Source organism: Wickerhamomyces ciferrii, contig 00219 (genome assembly GCF_000313485.1).
Source record: "Wickerhamomyces ciferrii WGS project CAIF00000000 data, strain NRRL Y-1031 F-60-10, contig 00219, whole genome shotgun sequence".
Lineage (NCBI taxonomy): Eukaryota > Fungi > Ascomycota > Saccharomycetes > Phaffomycetales > Wickerhamomycetaceae > Hansenula > Hansenula ciferrii.
In genome coordinates, this window is record NW_011887521.1 from 1 (window position 1) to 16206 (window position 16206).

The 16206-nt window shown below is 32.6% G+C and overlaps 4 protein-coding genes across 4 annotated transcripts; 1 reads left to right on the forward strand and 3 right to left on the reverse strand.

Annotated features, from left to right (window-relative positions):
- Positions 1-929: 929 nt before the first annotated feature.
- On the reverse strand, positions 930-8667 carry TCB3 (Tcb3p; the record flags this gene model as incomplete). The annotated part of the gene is made up of 5 exons (XM_011273880.1): positions 930-1942; positions 2011-5133; positions 5299-5597; positions 6145-7684; positions 7776-8667. 5 exons carry the CDS (start codon positions 8665-8667, stop codon positions 930-932), a joined length of 6867 nt encoding a protein of 2288 aa, XP_011272182.1.
- A 448-nt stretch (positions 8668-9115) lies between these two features.
- Positions 9116-10903, reverse strand: COG8 (Golgi transport complex subunit COG8; the record flags this gene model as incomplete). Its single annotated transcript, XM_011273881.1, has 1 exon — positions 9116-10903. One exon carries the CDS (start codon positions 10901-10903, stop codon positions 9116-9118), a length of 1788 nt encoding a protein of 595 aa, XP_011272183.1.
- A 300-nt stretch (positions 10904-11203) lies between these two features.
- VMA6 (H(+)-transporting V0 sector ATPase subunit d) lies at positions 11204-12265 on the forward strand (the record flags this gene model as incomplete). Its single annotated transcript, XM_011273882.1, has 1 exon — positions 11204-12265. The coding sequence occupies one exon, from the start codon at positions 11204-11206 to the stop codon at positions 12263-12265; it is 1062 nt and encodes a 353-aa protein (XP_011272184.1).
- A 257-nt stretch (positions 12266-12522) lies between these two features.
- On the reverse strand, positions 12523-16053 carry BN7_5529 (F-box/LRR-repeat protein 2; the record flags this gene model as incomplete). The annotated part of the gene is made up of 1 exon (XM_011273883.1): positions 12523-16053. The coding sequence occupies one exon, from the start codon at positions 16051-16053 to the stop codon at positions 12523-12525; it is 3531 nt and encodes a 1176-aa protein (XP_011272185.1).
- Between the last annotated feature and the right edge of the window lie 153 nt (positions 16054-16206).

Sequence of the window (16206 nt, forward strand, 5' to 3'; positions counted from 1 at the left end):
CTTGATACCATTTTGGAGCCTATTGATAAAAATGTTAGTATGCCAAATTCATAATAATTAAGAATATATATGATCTCTAGGGCAAAATTTTATTCCATATCATGTAAACATAAATATTGATACATTATTGATTACGATTTAACTCTCCATTGTGATTCAAATCTCTAGTTTCTCATCAAACATGTAGTTTCTTTCATAGTTTCATTCTTGTTGTGCTGTGATTCATCTTTTCATTGATCTTTAAGTAATTCATTATCCACGATATAACGTTTGATTAAACTTTTCACAAATCATTCAATATAACTCCCTTTTGTACACAATAAATTGGCTCCTAGTGATCATAGTGTCTCTTAGCACTTACTAATTGGGCGCTCATTTTGATATAGTTCTTTATGTGATGTATTGAGCTATTTGCATATATGGCCTTCAACAGCTTGATTGTTCAAATTGTCTTCTTGAAAGTCCAACACCACAGAATCCCAGCGTAGAGTGTGTGCTTTGGACTGAGGATTACAGTGGGCTTCAGTACTAATCTGGCGCGCACAGCGGTACATCTCAGCACTGGAGCTCCCAGCCAAAAAGTCTGAAAATTTCCACGATTTTTGTGCGTCGCTTTTTAGAAAAGTGGTCGCGGAATACGGTTGGGACCGCTCAACTTGGAAGTCACAGTCACAGAAAGGAAGTTTGGTGTTTGGATGTATTATAGCCTGTACAGATTACTAGTATCAGCTTTTGAGTAGAAACTTCAAAACTCAAAGAGTATCTGTACAATTTGGGGTAAATGATTACGTGATTATCATATTAAAACAAAATAAACGTCAATTTTAACATACATAAAGTCAATAATTATACAAATAACATCTCAGTCTCTTTATAGGTCAACTAAATTTAGATAGAAAAACAGGCTTAAGTGGGAACGAATGAATAATCTACCAACCTGGTGGTGGAGGTGTACCTTCTTGACCTTCTTCTGGTTCTGGACTATATCTGAAAGCGACAATTAAAGTACCTTGACCAACTTGGATTTCAACGTCACGAGGACTATCAATAACTTCAGTTAATTTAATACTACCAGTACCAATTTCTTGATCTTTGGATAATCTATGATGAACAACACCACCGAAAACAACTTCAGCATCTTGTGGAGCTTCAAATGTAGTTTCTTCATCCCAATTAATGACTTGATTAACAGCTTTACCAGTCTTGGTCTTATAAATATCTTTTAATTTTTCATTAATGGCTAATGAAACTCTAACTTGAGCATGTCCACTTAAATTAGTTGCTGAACGAATAATCAAAGTACCTTTAGTAACCTTTTTATTTTGAACTTGTGTGGTATAGGTTGATGCAGTTTCTTCATTTTCTTCTTGAGCTGCAGCTAATGCACCACCTTCTTCTTTAGATTTAGTGGATTTAGAATGGCCAGATCTCATAGATTGAACATCATTAGCATATGGGGATCCACCATCTGTAGAACCACGAGGTTGATCTAGTGATTTCTTAGACTTCTTACCAGTAAGAACATTCTTGAATAAGGAACCACCTTTACCAACAGCGCCAACACTGGCACCTACCCCAGCACCAACAACACCAACACCGGCACCTGCAACACCTGTAGCTAAATCACCAGCCATACCGACAGCTTTCAATGGTGCACCTGCGATTGATGACAAGTTGACACCAAATTCTGAAGCGCCGATTTCTGGACGAATATATTCAGGAACAAATGAGACTCTTAGACGAACAGTACCTTGTGGTTGTAATTGAACATGAACAATTTCTGAAGTTAATGGTTTGACATGCGAGATATCAAGACGTGTAGATGCTAATAAATCATTAGAACCAGTTCTATCCCAATCATGAACAGCTAAAACCAAATTACTTCTAGCTCTTGAAGGAATTGGAACAGTTTGACCTTCATTCCAAGTTGGGCTAATGTTTTCTTAACAGGTTTGGTCTTGAATAATTGTAAGCCATCTAATAATAAAACACCAAATGGATCTGATTTACCGTTACGATCATGTGAAGGTAAATCTTCACCATCCAAAAATTCAATTTTTGCCTTACCAGTATCTAAAATAGTTTCAGATGGTGGTAATTTAATAGCAGATGGGATATATTCAAATCTAACATAAATTTCAGCTCCATCAATACCAACACGGATTGGTTCATAATAACCTCTTTGTAATAAATCAATAGTATTATAAACAGATTCCCCAAGAAGATGACTTTTTTCATCAACATTTTGTTTCTTAGTATTTCTGAAAACAATTTTAGAGTTTGGTAAATCACGGATAAAAGCTTCACCAGAATCTGGATTAACATTACGTGCACTTGATCTACCAGAAACATAAGCAGGAGAACCACAATCATCAACAAGGACTTGAATAAAAGTATCAGCCTTCTTAGTTTTACCTTTGGTGATGTTAATACCTAAAGTACCAGATCTATAAGTTAACAATTGTTCAAGAGAAAGTTTTTCTTTAGCATCTTCATTAAATTCATCTTCATCAGCGATTTCAATCCATTCATATTCATTTGGACTTTTCTTATATAAATCATCCCATTCTTTCAATTGTTTAGCTTCTAACTCCTTCTTTTCAGCAATTTTTTCCTTTTTATCATCCAATTCTTTCAATTCTGTTAATGAATAAACTGGAATAGCAGGTAAGAATGAAACAGAATAAGTTAGAGTACCATGAGAACCTTTACCTTTCAAAGCAACATCAGATTTCAAAATCTTGTTGGAACCATCATAAAACAAGTAATTACCTTGTTCATCCTTGTTGATAAATTTACCGATTGGGAAATCACATGAACCTAATGAACGATCTTTACCAAGATTTTGTTCATCCATAACTTCTAAAGAAACATGTTGACTTTGAGATGAGATTGGCAAGTAAATAACTTCATTAAAGTTTGGATCAAGAGTATCAGGATAGAAAACAGTTTGATGTTTTAATCTATTGTTCAATAAGACTTTAACATAAGGATCAACTTTACCAACTTTTTCTAAATTCAATAAATCATGACCTTCTCTCAAGTGTAATCTAGCAACACCGATTGGAGGAACATAATTAGCAGCAGCAGAAACACCACTCAAGGAGACTGGTTTCCAAGTAGCAGTGATACGGACATTACCTTGTGGATTTAATTCAAAAACATCATTACCATCTAAAGTGTTGAAAACTAAAGTATCTAAACTTTCTTCAAATGAAGCAATAATATCTTCATCACTACCACTATCACTAATAACAAATTTAATCTTGGTACTTGATTTTTGAGTAACAAGCATTTCCAAATTTTCTTCCCATGATGGTTCATTAGCACGTTTTAAAGTTCTAAATTTCTTTGTTGATTTACCGTTAACGAAAACTTCAGCTTTAGGATTCAGTTGACCAGTTAAAGAAGTAGTATAATCTAATTTCTTAGCTTGATGAACAACAAGTTTGAAAATACCAACTTCAGTATCAGGAGTTTCAACTTCTTTACTTTCATCTTCAACGGATGATTTTTCACTTTCAATAACAGGGAACCAACGAATATCATAATTTAATGAACCTTTCTTTTTACCAGCTAAATCAATAGCACCAGTCTTATCAACAATAGCTTCAGTTTGTAACAAATCAGCCAATTCAATAAGATGAGAACCAATAAGAGAACCTTTTTTATCTTCCAAAATAAAGTTATGAACCTCAATACTTAATTTTTGCTCTAAACTATTAACAATAATATATTTAGTATCATTCCAACGTGGTGATTTAGTATCAGCTTTAACTTCAGTACGAACAAATTTATCAGCTTCACTTTCCAAATGTAATTGAACATATGGATTGATTTCCTTTTCATTTGACTTCAAATCTTCAGCACCTCTAACGGTAACCGCGACAACACCAATTGCATCTTTAACTTGGGCAGCCATTTGTTCTTCAACATCGACATCTAAATGATTTGGAGCATAAAGCATCGGACCCACATTAGAGTTAATTAAAGTTGTAATTAAAGTTTTCAAACCAGGGACCAATGACATAATATCTAAACCAAAAGTATCACCACCAACTGGTTTCAAACCGAAATCAATTTTTGGAGCTTCTAATAATTGAACAGAGACAATTTTAATATGAGGGAAATTTAATGATAAATTTAAAGTGATTTTAACTCTACCTGCAACAGACATATCTTCAACCAAAATTGGTAATCTTTTAGAAACAAAACCTTTACCAACTCTAACACCAAGTGCAACTTTTGGATCAATTTTTTTATCAATTTGATTCTTGGTCATATCAGAAGTATCATCAGGAGTGAAACTAAAAGCCCAATCCCATTCAACAACATTTTTACCCTTTTTGGTATAAGATTTAATAGAATCAATTCTTGGTGATTTAGAACCTAAAGTAAATTCATCTAAAGTTAAAGCATCAATACCATAACCTGGAGCAACATCCTTCAAGACATCATTAGCAATAGTCATAACAGTTTCAGATAAAGCAGGCATATAGATGACCCAAAATTTAGCTAAAAATGAGTTTAACCATTCCATTGATTCGAAATTTTTTTCTAATCTTTCAGCTGCAGCATCTCTTGTTAAATCATCTCTAATATTTCTAGAGAAACGACGGAATTCAGCACGATAAACAGAAGCAGTACCTAAAAGGACAAACATTAAACCAAAGATACCAAACCCCCATTTAGCGATTAACCAAGAGAAGAAACAAGTACCAATAACTAAACCAGTACTCCAATACCAATCAGAATAAAAAGTTTCAATAATATAAGTTTTGATAATTTGAGCTTCAGTAACAAAAGAAGGATCAAATTTACCCTTTTCTTGAAATCCACCAATTTTTTCCCAAGGAAATCTTTCTTGACTAATTGGTTCTTTAGCTGATCTATCAATAACTTCTTTTGTTGATTTTGATTGTTGTTCAGGTTGTTTTGGAACATTTAAAGTATTACTTCCCTTTGAAGCTTTGACATCACTCAATTTAGAACCAGCTTTGGTAACACCATTAGAGTCACCGTTTAGTACAGATGGATTTTTACCATTTCCATTTCCATTTCCATTAGGAATTGAGTTTAAAGATTGTTTTTGAACACCATTAACTGCATCTTTTGCTGTTGATTGAGCATTTTCTTTATTTATGGGAGCTGCCTTCCCATTAGGCAACTGCTGCGCAGAGTTTTGAGCCTATAAACAGGAGATGTTAGTCAATTGTTATTGGTTCCAAAGGAATTGAATTGCATCAATCATCAAGTATACTTACTGCACTCATGCTTTGCGAATTGACAATAGTAGACTTTGTTTAAACCAACTTTCAAAGCGTGTTGATGATTGTTTTGTAGTTTTGTTTTTGAACTTTGAAGCAATGTCCACTATTAAAACAGGTGCTGTTGCCCTAACTGAAATTTTAGGCTGTAGTTTCTCAGATGAAATTTGGTTGATTGTGGAAGGGCTTTGAGGATCTTTTGAAGCGATGGTAATAAAGCTTGTGGTTTTAATTACAATTGTTTTGACGATGTTTTGATTACTATTTGATTTTAGTGGTTTAAGGGCCCTGACGACTGTTCTTGTACCAACTTCAAAAGAATCGAAGGTGCTTTCAATTGGAGTTAAAGGTTAATTAAAACTGTGGTGCGCGCACCTTGTTTTGGCGCAAAAACTAAGGTACTTGAATAAACTCCATAGATTAACATTATTGTATATAAATAAATTACGACGTCAGTATTCCCATGAATACTTGGACCATGATCTGTTAAAAGAGGTTAAGTCGCTCATACATACACTCATACTAGCGTATTATACAAAGCGATCATCCTCAATATTGATCATCCAATATGAGTTATCCAACAGTGTACTTACATATATATGAAAGGTTGTTTATCCGAAAAAAAGACAAAGCTAATAGACAAGCTATGCTCCAATCTAAATACGATCTAAATTAGATATCCCAATTATATATATATATATATATATAAAGTCCCATATAATATATCTAATTCGCATGGCCGGCAAACTTGAAATTTGCGCCATGAATGATAATATTTGCATTTACGTTATATAAATTTTTACAGAGCTGAATATATATATATTAACGGCTACATGTTGATTTGTATATTCGAAATATTAATTATGTTTAATTATACGAGAGCTCACCATATTTATACAACAATGCATGTTTACCTTCAAAAGCTAATCTTAAATTGTCAACATCTTTACTCTTGAAATCATTTGAAAATTCAAAAGGTTCACCAATTTCTGATTTATTAAAATCAAAGATCAAAACTTTATTTGTTTTAGGGTCAATTGAGATATTTCTTGGGTATATATCATTGTGTTTAATGCCCAAAGTACTATTAATTTTCCTTATCAGGTTATATCCATCTTGTTTAACCTCTTCAGGTTGTTCCTGCTTATTTTGTGGATGGTTATGAATATAGTTTATTGGTTCTAAGGCAATAAATTGCTCATTCTCCAATATTGAGCCTTCTCCCGTTTGTATTATTCCCCTTAATAGTAATTTTGGAACATTCAGTTGTTCACTTTGGTCTTCAATGCTATCATTGTATTTGTTGATTCTATTGAGAGTGTTGATCTCACTTTGAAGAGATACATCACAAAATTCACGGTAGACTTGGTCAAATGATTTAAAAACTTTTTCCCTTTCATACTTTTCAGACATTAATACCAATTGCTTTGAAATACATTTAATAATAATATATTCCCACTTTTTAAACGCCGACAGTTGTTTTAAAAGAGTAATTTGACTAGGCTCAATCCCTAATCCAAAATTATGTAGGATGCTTATCAGTGCACCGGTGTTGACTCTTAGAACTTGTGTACAAGACGTCATGTTTTCAGACAATATCTCGTAATTATCTTTAGCATTTTTAGCTTCAGGATCAAATGTAGGAGTATTCAATTGATAAGCTGGATCGGTGGGAAAAGGTCTATAATGAAATTCTGGCCTATAACTAATACCGTCTTGAAAATTAACAGCTTGACCAGCTGGTTCATACAATCTAATTGCACCACTGCATGATTGTTCATCAATTTGAGGACTATTTTCTGGAGCTAATTCAGCGAAATGAATGTTTCTGTGGCCTTCACTACTACTTTGGACGTCTGGAGTACTAGTTTGTCGATCTGATTCATGATCCAACCTTATCATATCATCTTGGAATTTTTGTAAATTATTGTACCTATTCTTCATTTCATTATGGTTCCTAAAATCGAAAGACTCTTCATTATATGGTCTAGTATCTTCTAAACAATGATCAGCTTCTTTATTTGAATTGAATATGGAGGATCTTATGTATTTAGAAATAACCGAACACAAGAGTAATTTAAAGTTAACTAGATGACATTCATTTTGAGTGAGTTCTTTAACTGTAAGGTCATAGATTTGGAATCCTCTAATTATAAATCCATTTACCCTGAACTTGAAGATTAAATCATCAATATCAACGGAGTCAGTGGTTTCACTTTTAACAAGATCTAAATATGTATCAGCGGGTACCTCTAAAACTAGATGTGTATCCGTGTCGGTCAGTATTCCTATATTGCAGCTATTAGCCTTTATAATTTGAGCAAGGGTTTGCTTCAACAAACCTCTGAACTGAGGCTTTACTCTATCATAATCAATAGCTCCCTGGAGCAATTCATAAATGTATGGCCTTTTTACCTCTATTGTAGATATTATGATGTTCTCTGAAACATCATCTTTTGGGATCATCAGATCTGTGTTTTCTTTTTTTTGTTTGAGCTTCATTAATACCTGTAAGCTTAGCAGCGCTAATAGATTGTATAACAATATCAGGAATTATACCGGAATTCTTTGAATTATATAGTTTGTTAATAATAGAAGTAGTATCTTCAGGGATGGCTGTACCGACTTCACATCCTATTTGAAATGATCCATTGATTCTCGTGTTGTTAACAAACTGTGACAAAATAACTGAAGGAATAACGCAGCCGTACAAAACACAGTTTTGAAAAATGACCTCCTTAATGTTCTTAATGTCATGCCTTTTTTGGATTTCATAGTACCCCACTGGTGTGTAATTTAAAACGGATACTAAAAGAGTATCTACCACCTTTTTTGACAAAGCTTTAGCCTGGTGCTTCACTGAAAATAAAATTTCTGCATCTTTTATGAACTCCATGTAACCTTCTCTTATTTCTTCGTAAAACCTCTGGTTAGAGCTTGTTGCATTATCATAATCCACAATAATATCTATGTCTCTACCTAGAAACATTCTTTTGGTTGATATGCTCTGACTTCCTTGACTTTTTGAAGATGCCTTTCTGAAGTTTTCAGTATGTGGTGGTGTTATATTTTCAATAAAGACAGCTAGCTTCCACATATTTAGCCAGTTTTGTTCACTAAACTTTTGTTTGTTTGTCAGAATCAATAACACCAACTCGTTAAAACGGTAAGTCGGTTCGACTGTCTCAAGAAACTTTTTACAATTTTTCAAAGATTTCCACATATGAGCACCTGAAGGAAACTTTTTGATATTTCTTTTGAATACATTATCGTAACTCAACACCATCTTGTTAAAATCTTTGGGTAATTCCTCATTGATCGTTTGAAAAATCCTTGACTCATTCAGTGCTATGACTTCAGCAACTTTGAAGCAAGTAACGGCATCTAATTCTCTTGTCATTATATCACAAATGTAGCATTAATATGCGGTGGCTTTGAGATCTGACTAGTATATATATTGTTGAACAAATAATTGATCACTTATAATATAGTTCATTAATATTCTCAAAATTAATTATAATAAATCAATACAATATCCCTAATTAATTTCGCGAATTAAAAATCAAATATGCCGGCCAACATGTGAGGTCATGAGAACGTCAGAACATCAATATTATTATTATAAATATTTGTTATTATATATATTATTAAAAATATGAATCGATGGCCCAGGAGCTACGTCACATGAAAAAAGTTTTAATAATATTATTTAATCAAATGGTCAATATATATTCTGTCTGCATGTATATATAAGGCAAAACCATATTATGTCGTTTCTCATAACTGCTATCATTTAATTATTGATTTAGGTTCATACATGATATACTTATATATATCAAAATCATCCATCATCTATTTAAAGTTTTAGCTAAATGTTGTTGTTTGAAAATTGATTTAATCCATGCCGGTCTATCAATTATAAATTCTTGGGTTTCTTCATTCTTGGTGTTTAATAAAGTAATTGTCATCAAATCACTAAAATTTTCATCAATTCTACCCAAACTTTGAGAACAATAAATTAATTGTAAATAAAGACCATCTCGAATTGATTTTTCATTTATTTGTAATATTGAAGATTGTAAGTTTTTGACCAATTCCAGTAAGACGTTTTGAACAAATTCAAATAACAAGATGTTTGATTTCTTACCGTTTTTAATTAATGGAATTATTGGTGTTGTATTTGAGTTTGAGTTTGAGTTTGAGCCGGAGTTGGTATTTGTGATTTGTTCTTCATTTGATTCGTTTTCTGTCACCTCTTCTCTTGGTTCACCTTCTAAATTTGGTTCTTCTGTGATAGCTTTGGCTTCCGATTTAGTTGTTTTACCGCCAGACCCTTCTTCAGCTTCATCTTTATTTGAATCCTCAACTTCTTTATCATCCTTTTGATCTTTATTATTAGTCTCTATACCATTGGGTGTAATCTCGGACGTATCTCTAGCCAGCGTTTCTTCATTTTGCTCTTGTTTGATCTCTATATTATCTTCTAGTTCAATATCTTCAGTCTTTTTACTTATTTCATCAACTTGTTCATCATCTTCTTCTTCTATAATTTTTCCCACATCCACTAAATCTACTTCAAGTTCATTTGAATCTGGGAAAATATTTCTATAAGTCATGATTGAACCAAAACAATGCTCTCTGATCACTTCAATACTTCTTTTACAATATTTTTCAAATAATTCACTTTGTTTCAAAGGTTTTAATGATTCTAATTCAATTTGAATAAATTGATAACGAGAATGTAATAAAATTCTTTTCAATTGTTCATCAATTGCCTCACTTTGACTAAAAGGTTGAATTCTTCTTAGATATGATGAAATTTTTATAATTGATGATTGTTTTAAATTTGTTCTTAATAACCTTATAAGACCTGTGAGCATTAATGACATTTCTGATTGAACTGCAGTTTCAACTTCTTTAATTAAGTCACTTTGTGGGAATCTTATAGCCAGTCTTCTGGTATATGAACTAATCTCGAGAGCTTCTGAGTAATAACCTGCTTTTATACATGCACCAGCCAATGAAGGTAATTCTAATATAACAACAATTTGATCCATATTTTGTAAAACAACTGATAAATTTTTATTTTTTTCAACTTCACTAGGTTGAATATTTTTGATATTCTCAATAGTTTGTTGGAATGAATCTTGTTTAGAATTTGGATCAAGATCAATTTCTAATTCATGTAATTCTTGATCATCCTTAAAATCACTTATATCATCATCTCTGAAAGATCTCCATAGAGCCTTGGTGTCATGTACAAACTCTTGCTCAAATGAACTATAAGCTTGTTTTAATCCAATTTCATTATCTATTATTGATGATTGAGATTTTGTTATTAAAGATTTCAAATTATTATCAATTGCCCTTTGTTTAGCCTCAAGCTCAGCAATATCCTGGACCAATGTTCTTTCTTCCAATGCATTCAAGTCACTATTAGCAGCAGGTGTTGGTGGAACTGAAGAAAGATAATCGTTGGACCCGATCGAACTGATTTCATTCAAATATTGTAACATTTGTGTGTGCATCTCAGGCCTGTCTAACAGCGACTTCACATCAGCTGGCAAGTCCTCGCTCAATTCCTGAAGTAGAACATCCAATGCGCTCTCATCTATCACTTCTCCGTTATCAACCATTGTAGACCTAAAACCCAAATACTCCCAATACGATTCTATGATCTCTTTGTTCACTGTTTATTGTTGTTGATGTCAAGTTGTTCAATTAAGCTGATCTCGAGATCGCGGAATTCGCGAAGGATACCCGGAAGTCGAATTTGGCTGCTCGTGGAATTTCCGCGAATCTGGCACAGGAGAACATTTGAATTGAGCTGTTGTTAATGATAACGAATATTGAAGTCTTCAAGGCTAAAGGATACAGGTATCTATACAATTGAGCATCAAAATGGAAGGGTTATTCTTTAATATTGACAAGTGAGTATGGGTGGTGCTTATTGGATATCAGAGATTATCGTACTAACTAAATGTGTTTATAGTGGGTACATTGAAGGGGTTGTACGTGGTTACAGAAATGGTCTTTTAACAGACAATCAATACATCAATTTAACTCAATGTGATACTTTGGAAGATTTAAAATTACAACTATCATCAACAGACTATGGTAACTTTCTTGCAAATGTTCCATCTCCAATCTCAACATCAACTCTTCAATCAAAAGCTTCACAAAAACTATACAACGAATTCAATTATATTAGAGATCAAGCAGTACAGCCATTAGCTAAATTTATGGATTATATTACTTATGGTTATATGATTGATAACGTTGCATTAATGATCACAGGTACTTTACACGATAGAAACAAGGCTGAAATTTTGGAAAGATGTCATCCATTAGGTTGGTTTGATACTTTACCAACTTTATCTGTTGCTAATGATATTGAATCTCTTTATCAAACCGTCTTGGTTGACACTCCATTAGCTCCATATTTTGAAGGTTTATTAACTGCTGAAGATTTAGATGATTTAAACATTGAAATTATCAGAAACAAATTATACAAGGCATATTTAGAAGATTTTTATAAATTTTCTCAAGAACAACCGGATCCTTCAAATACTATAATGAAAACTTTATTAGAATTTGAAGCTGATAGACGTGCTATAAATATTTCATTAAACTCTTTTGATTCAGAATTATCTGAATCTGAAAGACAATCAATCTTACCAACTTTTGGTAAATTATATCCATTAGGTACTCAAGCATTAGCAAAAGCTGAAGATATTGAATCAATTCGTTCAGTTGTGGAAAACGTTTATGAATATAAATCATTTTTCGATAATGTTGGTGGGAAAACTCTTGAAGACCATTTTTATAAATTAGAAATGGAATTATGTAGAGATGCTTTTGCTCAACAATTTACTGTTTCAACAATTTGGGCTTGGATGAAATCAAAAGAACAAGAAGTTAGAAATATTACTTGGATTGCAGAATGTATTGCTCAAAATCAAAAAGAACGTATAAATAATTATATCTCTGTTTATTAAGAGATTATTAAGAGATGAACTCATCATACAAGTGTTTTTTTAAAAAATAATGTTAGAAAGTAAAGTATAATAATATAATAGTGTTTAGGTGAATGTTCAAAAGTTTTTTTTTTCTACTTCGTATAATTTATACCGCTTTACTCATACGTATTGCGAAATTTTAAAATTATTCGTAAAATTCGTAGTCATTAATAAAATAATTATAAAACATTAATACAACATCTTCATAAAACCAAACTAGCTTAATAATCCTAGACTCAAATAACAATTTCCACAACACGATCATAACTTGTGGTAACATAAGCAGATTTTGAATTTGGATTTGGATTAATCTTTGGGGCTGGGATTTGACCACCATAATAATGAGCATTACGACATTGTGAAATATCCAAATACCTTAATGGTAAGGAACTTGATAACAATGCATCAACACCAGCTCTTGTAACTCTAACACATCCTTTAATAACTAAGGACTCTAACTGTCTTAAATGTAATGATATGGCTAATAATGATGAATCACTAATTGCAGATCCACAAAATGAAAGATCTAAATGTTTTAATCCAGGACATCCTAAACATAAAACCTCCACTGAAACATCTGTTAGTGCACAACAAAATGATAAATCTAATGAGTGTAAGCCTTGTGCAGAACTTGTAATTGCAATTATTGATTTATCACTTAAAAATGTACAATCACTCAATTTCAACTTTCTTAAATTTGGGAATGGTTGATAAGCCCAGTATGCAAATCCTGCATCTGTGATTGTTGTACATCTTGTTAAATCTAACGATTCAATTCTATCATTGGCATGTAGTGCAATATGATACATTGATCTATCAGTTAAATGTTTACAGTAACCCAGGTTTAATATTTTCAAATTAGCACATCCAATACTTGCTTCATGATTATCAAATTCTTCCATCCCCGGAACGGGACCTTCTAATGCATAGCCATTTGATACAGATTGTTGTTGCTGGCTAGCACTCACACCAGGTTTATTCTTCCATCCAATAAGTCTTTCAACAACATCATCTCTAACTTTACGACAATTTGATAAATCTAATTCAATTATATGATGTCCAATACTTGGAACTGCAACATCCATTATTGCCATAGCACTAACTTCCCAAACGGATCTCATTTTAATTGTTTGAATGAAGCCACTCATACCAATTTCATTAACCATATAACAAAAACCAACATCAGTTATATGGAAACAATCTGAAATATCAATTATTCTTGGTCTTGAACCAACAAAGTCAATAATTTGAATCAATGCTTTGTCATCAATTGATATATTATATGGTTTCAAATCTAAAGTTTCGAAAAATCCTGGTGCAACATATAACAATTGTCTCCATCTTCTGCAAATAATTCTTAATTTCATTAAATCAGGTAGTGGTAACAATTTGAAAATATTCAACAAGATTCTATCAGGTAATGGCCCTGTACTTAAAACACTTGAGCGACGTCTTCCTCCAATATTTTGTAATCTAACTCTTTTAGCATGATTCATATACTGGAATGGTTGTGAAGATTTTTGACTTGAAGGGAATTGGTTAATTGATGGTAATACTGGGTTAAGTGGTGGAACTGATAATGTCAAAGGCGAAGAGGATGAAGAATCTTTTAACGGATCAACTGTTTGTGAAATTGTTGCTATTGATTTTCTTCTTTGAAACTCAAACTTATCATTGAACATTGAAGGTTTTGAAAACGTTGATGATGGCCCAGTGGAAAACGATGATTGTAATGCAGAGTCTAATAATGCTGTCATTGATGATGATGGTTGTGATGATGATGAAGATGGTGATTGATCTTGTAAAGGAGACTTAGCTCTTTTTGGAATATCTGGTTCAGTGAATTTTGGTTGTTTAAATATAGGATCTGAAGTAATTGCAATATTTTTGGTTCTTTTTGATGGTGGTGAAGGCGATGCCGATGGTGACACGTCAAAGGTTAATAATGAATTTGATGATTGAACGTAAGAATTACTTCTTCTTCGTTTTGGAACTGGTTCATGTAATTCAGTTGATGCCTTGCGATCTGTATTAGTTGAAGCAAATCCCTTCCACTTGCTAAAAGGTGAATCTTTCAATAAATTCCAATCATTCTCAGGTTTAAAACTTTTTGCAGAATCATGATCTGACGTTATTTGATTTCTATCATTTCTCTTTTTAGCAGTATCTCTCATCTCATCGCAAATTCTAGGGTATCTTGAGTAAAGATTTTCTAATTGGTCACCACTAACAATTAAAACATCGACTGTAGACACAGATCTAATATCTGCAGTTCTCTCGGATTTTAATTGTTCAGGACTCAAATCATCATCACTTGGAGTTATTGACTGCAAAAAAGCCATTTCACCAAAATATTGACCAGTTCCTAATCTTGCTAAGACACGATCAACTTTTTTATCTTGATCACCTTTTGAAGAAGCTAATGAAATTCTTTTAGGACTTAAAACTTCAACTTCACCATTAACGATGAAATAAATATCACGAGCTTGTTCACCTTTTTTAACAATGGTTTCAAACGGTTCAAATCTTTGCGGCTCAACCCCTAGAACTAATTCATGAATAATATTTGAAGGCAATAATGTAAACATTGGTAAACTTCTAAGGAAATCTCTTGTTGGAATAGAATTATCAACATTATCATGGATTTTTGGTAGACTTTTTCTTGTTTGATTATTAATTACCATGGAAGATTTTCTTAAATTTTGTGAAACATTATCTAGTAATGACGATGGGATTTGCGCTAAAGCAGAAGGTTCCGATTTAGTATGAGGAGGTATTGAAGGGCCTGGGATTGAAGCATTTGCTGTAGCAATAACACTCGATCTTGTATTGTTTTGATCGTTCTCATTAATCAGAACCCTGCCACTAGCATTGCTTATTGAAGATGTCAAACTATTAGATTTGAAATTGATGTTTGTAACCCCATTTCTAAATCTTTTATCTTGCATGCTTAATCTCTCTTGTGCTTCATCTCTGATCATTCTTTCCACTATAGGAAAATCTGGCAATACAGAATTGAAATTATCAGCAGTAAGAACACCTAAAAGTACTTTAGTTTTAGCAATAACTGTTGCGGTTCTAGGTCTATTGAATAAGATACCAATTTCACCAAAGAATTGACCCGAAACCAATTCAGCATGAACAGCTTCACCATCTGGAGAAGTAACAGCAACTGAACCTCTCAAAATTAAATACATTGATTTAGCTGGTTCACCAAATTTAACGATATATTCTTGAGGATGATGTTGAACTAATTTTAGTCTTCCTGCTATAGCTTTATGGAAGGTTCTTGGTGCATTTCTAAACAACGGGAAAGTTGTTAACTTCTCTAATAATTGTGGAGGTATGTTATATCTTGTTAATGATTCAATTTCAAGCTCATCTTCATTATCTATTTCCTCTTGATTATGATTATTTGATTGTTTTTGTTGTATTGTATGTAAGTTTTCATTGTTTTGGGGGTGTAAGTCTCTGGGTATTATATTATTTGAATCATATGAACTTTTGGATGATAATGAGGTCGGTGTAGGTATTAAATCTTGGTTTGAAGAATTTTGGTCACAGTGTAGATCTTGCCTTTTGTTATTACTTGCAAAGTCTGATTCTGATATAACTGCTGTTAACGGACTTGTTCCTCTGGTGTATGGCTGTGAGTTTTTAGAGTCATCTGATGTGTTGTTGATGGCGCTGTAGGTAGAATTTCCCTTGGATGCTAAGGGTGATTGTCTTGATGGTTTAGATCTCGCTATGGAGCTCTTTTTTCTCATAGTTGATGTGTATTATGATTTTGCTGTGTGTTTATAATGCTGGTTGATATATCTGGAGTATTTATCTAATTGGAAAACTTGTTCTTTTTTGCAAAGTGAGCCAAATATTTGAGCTATTCTATTTCTATTATTCTGATATGTGTAATAAGTTCT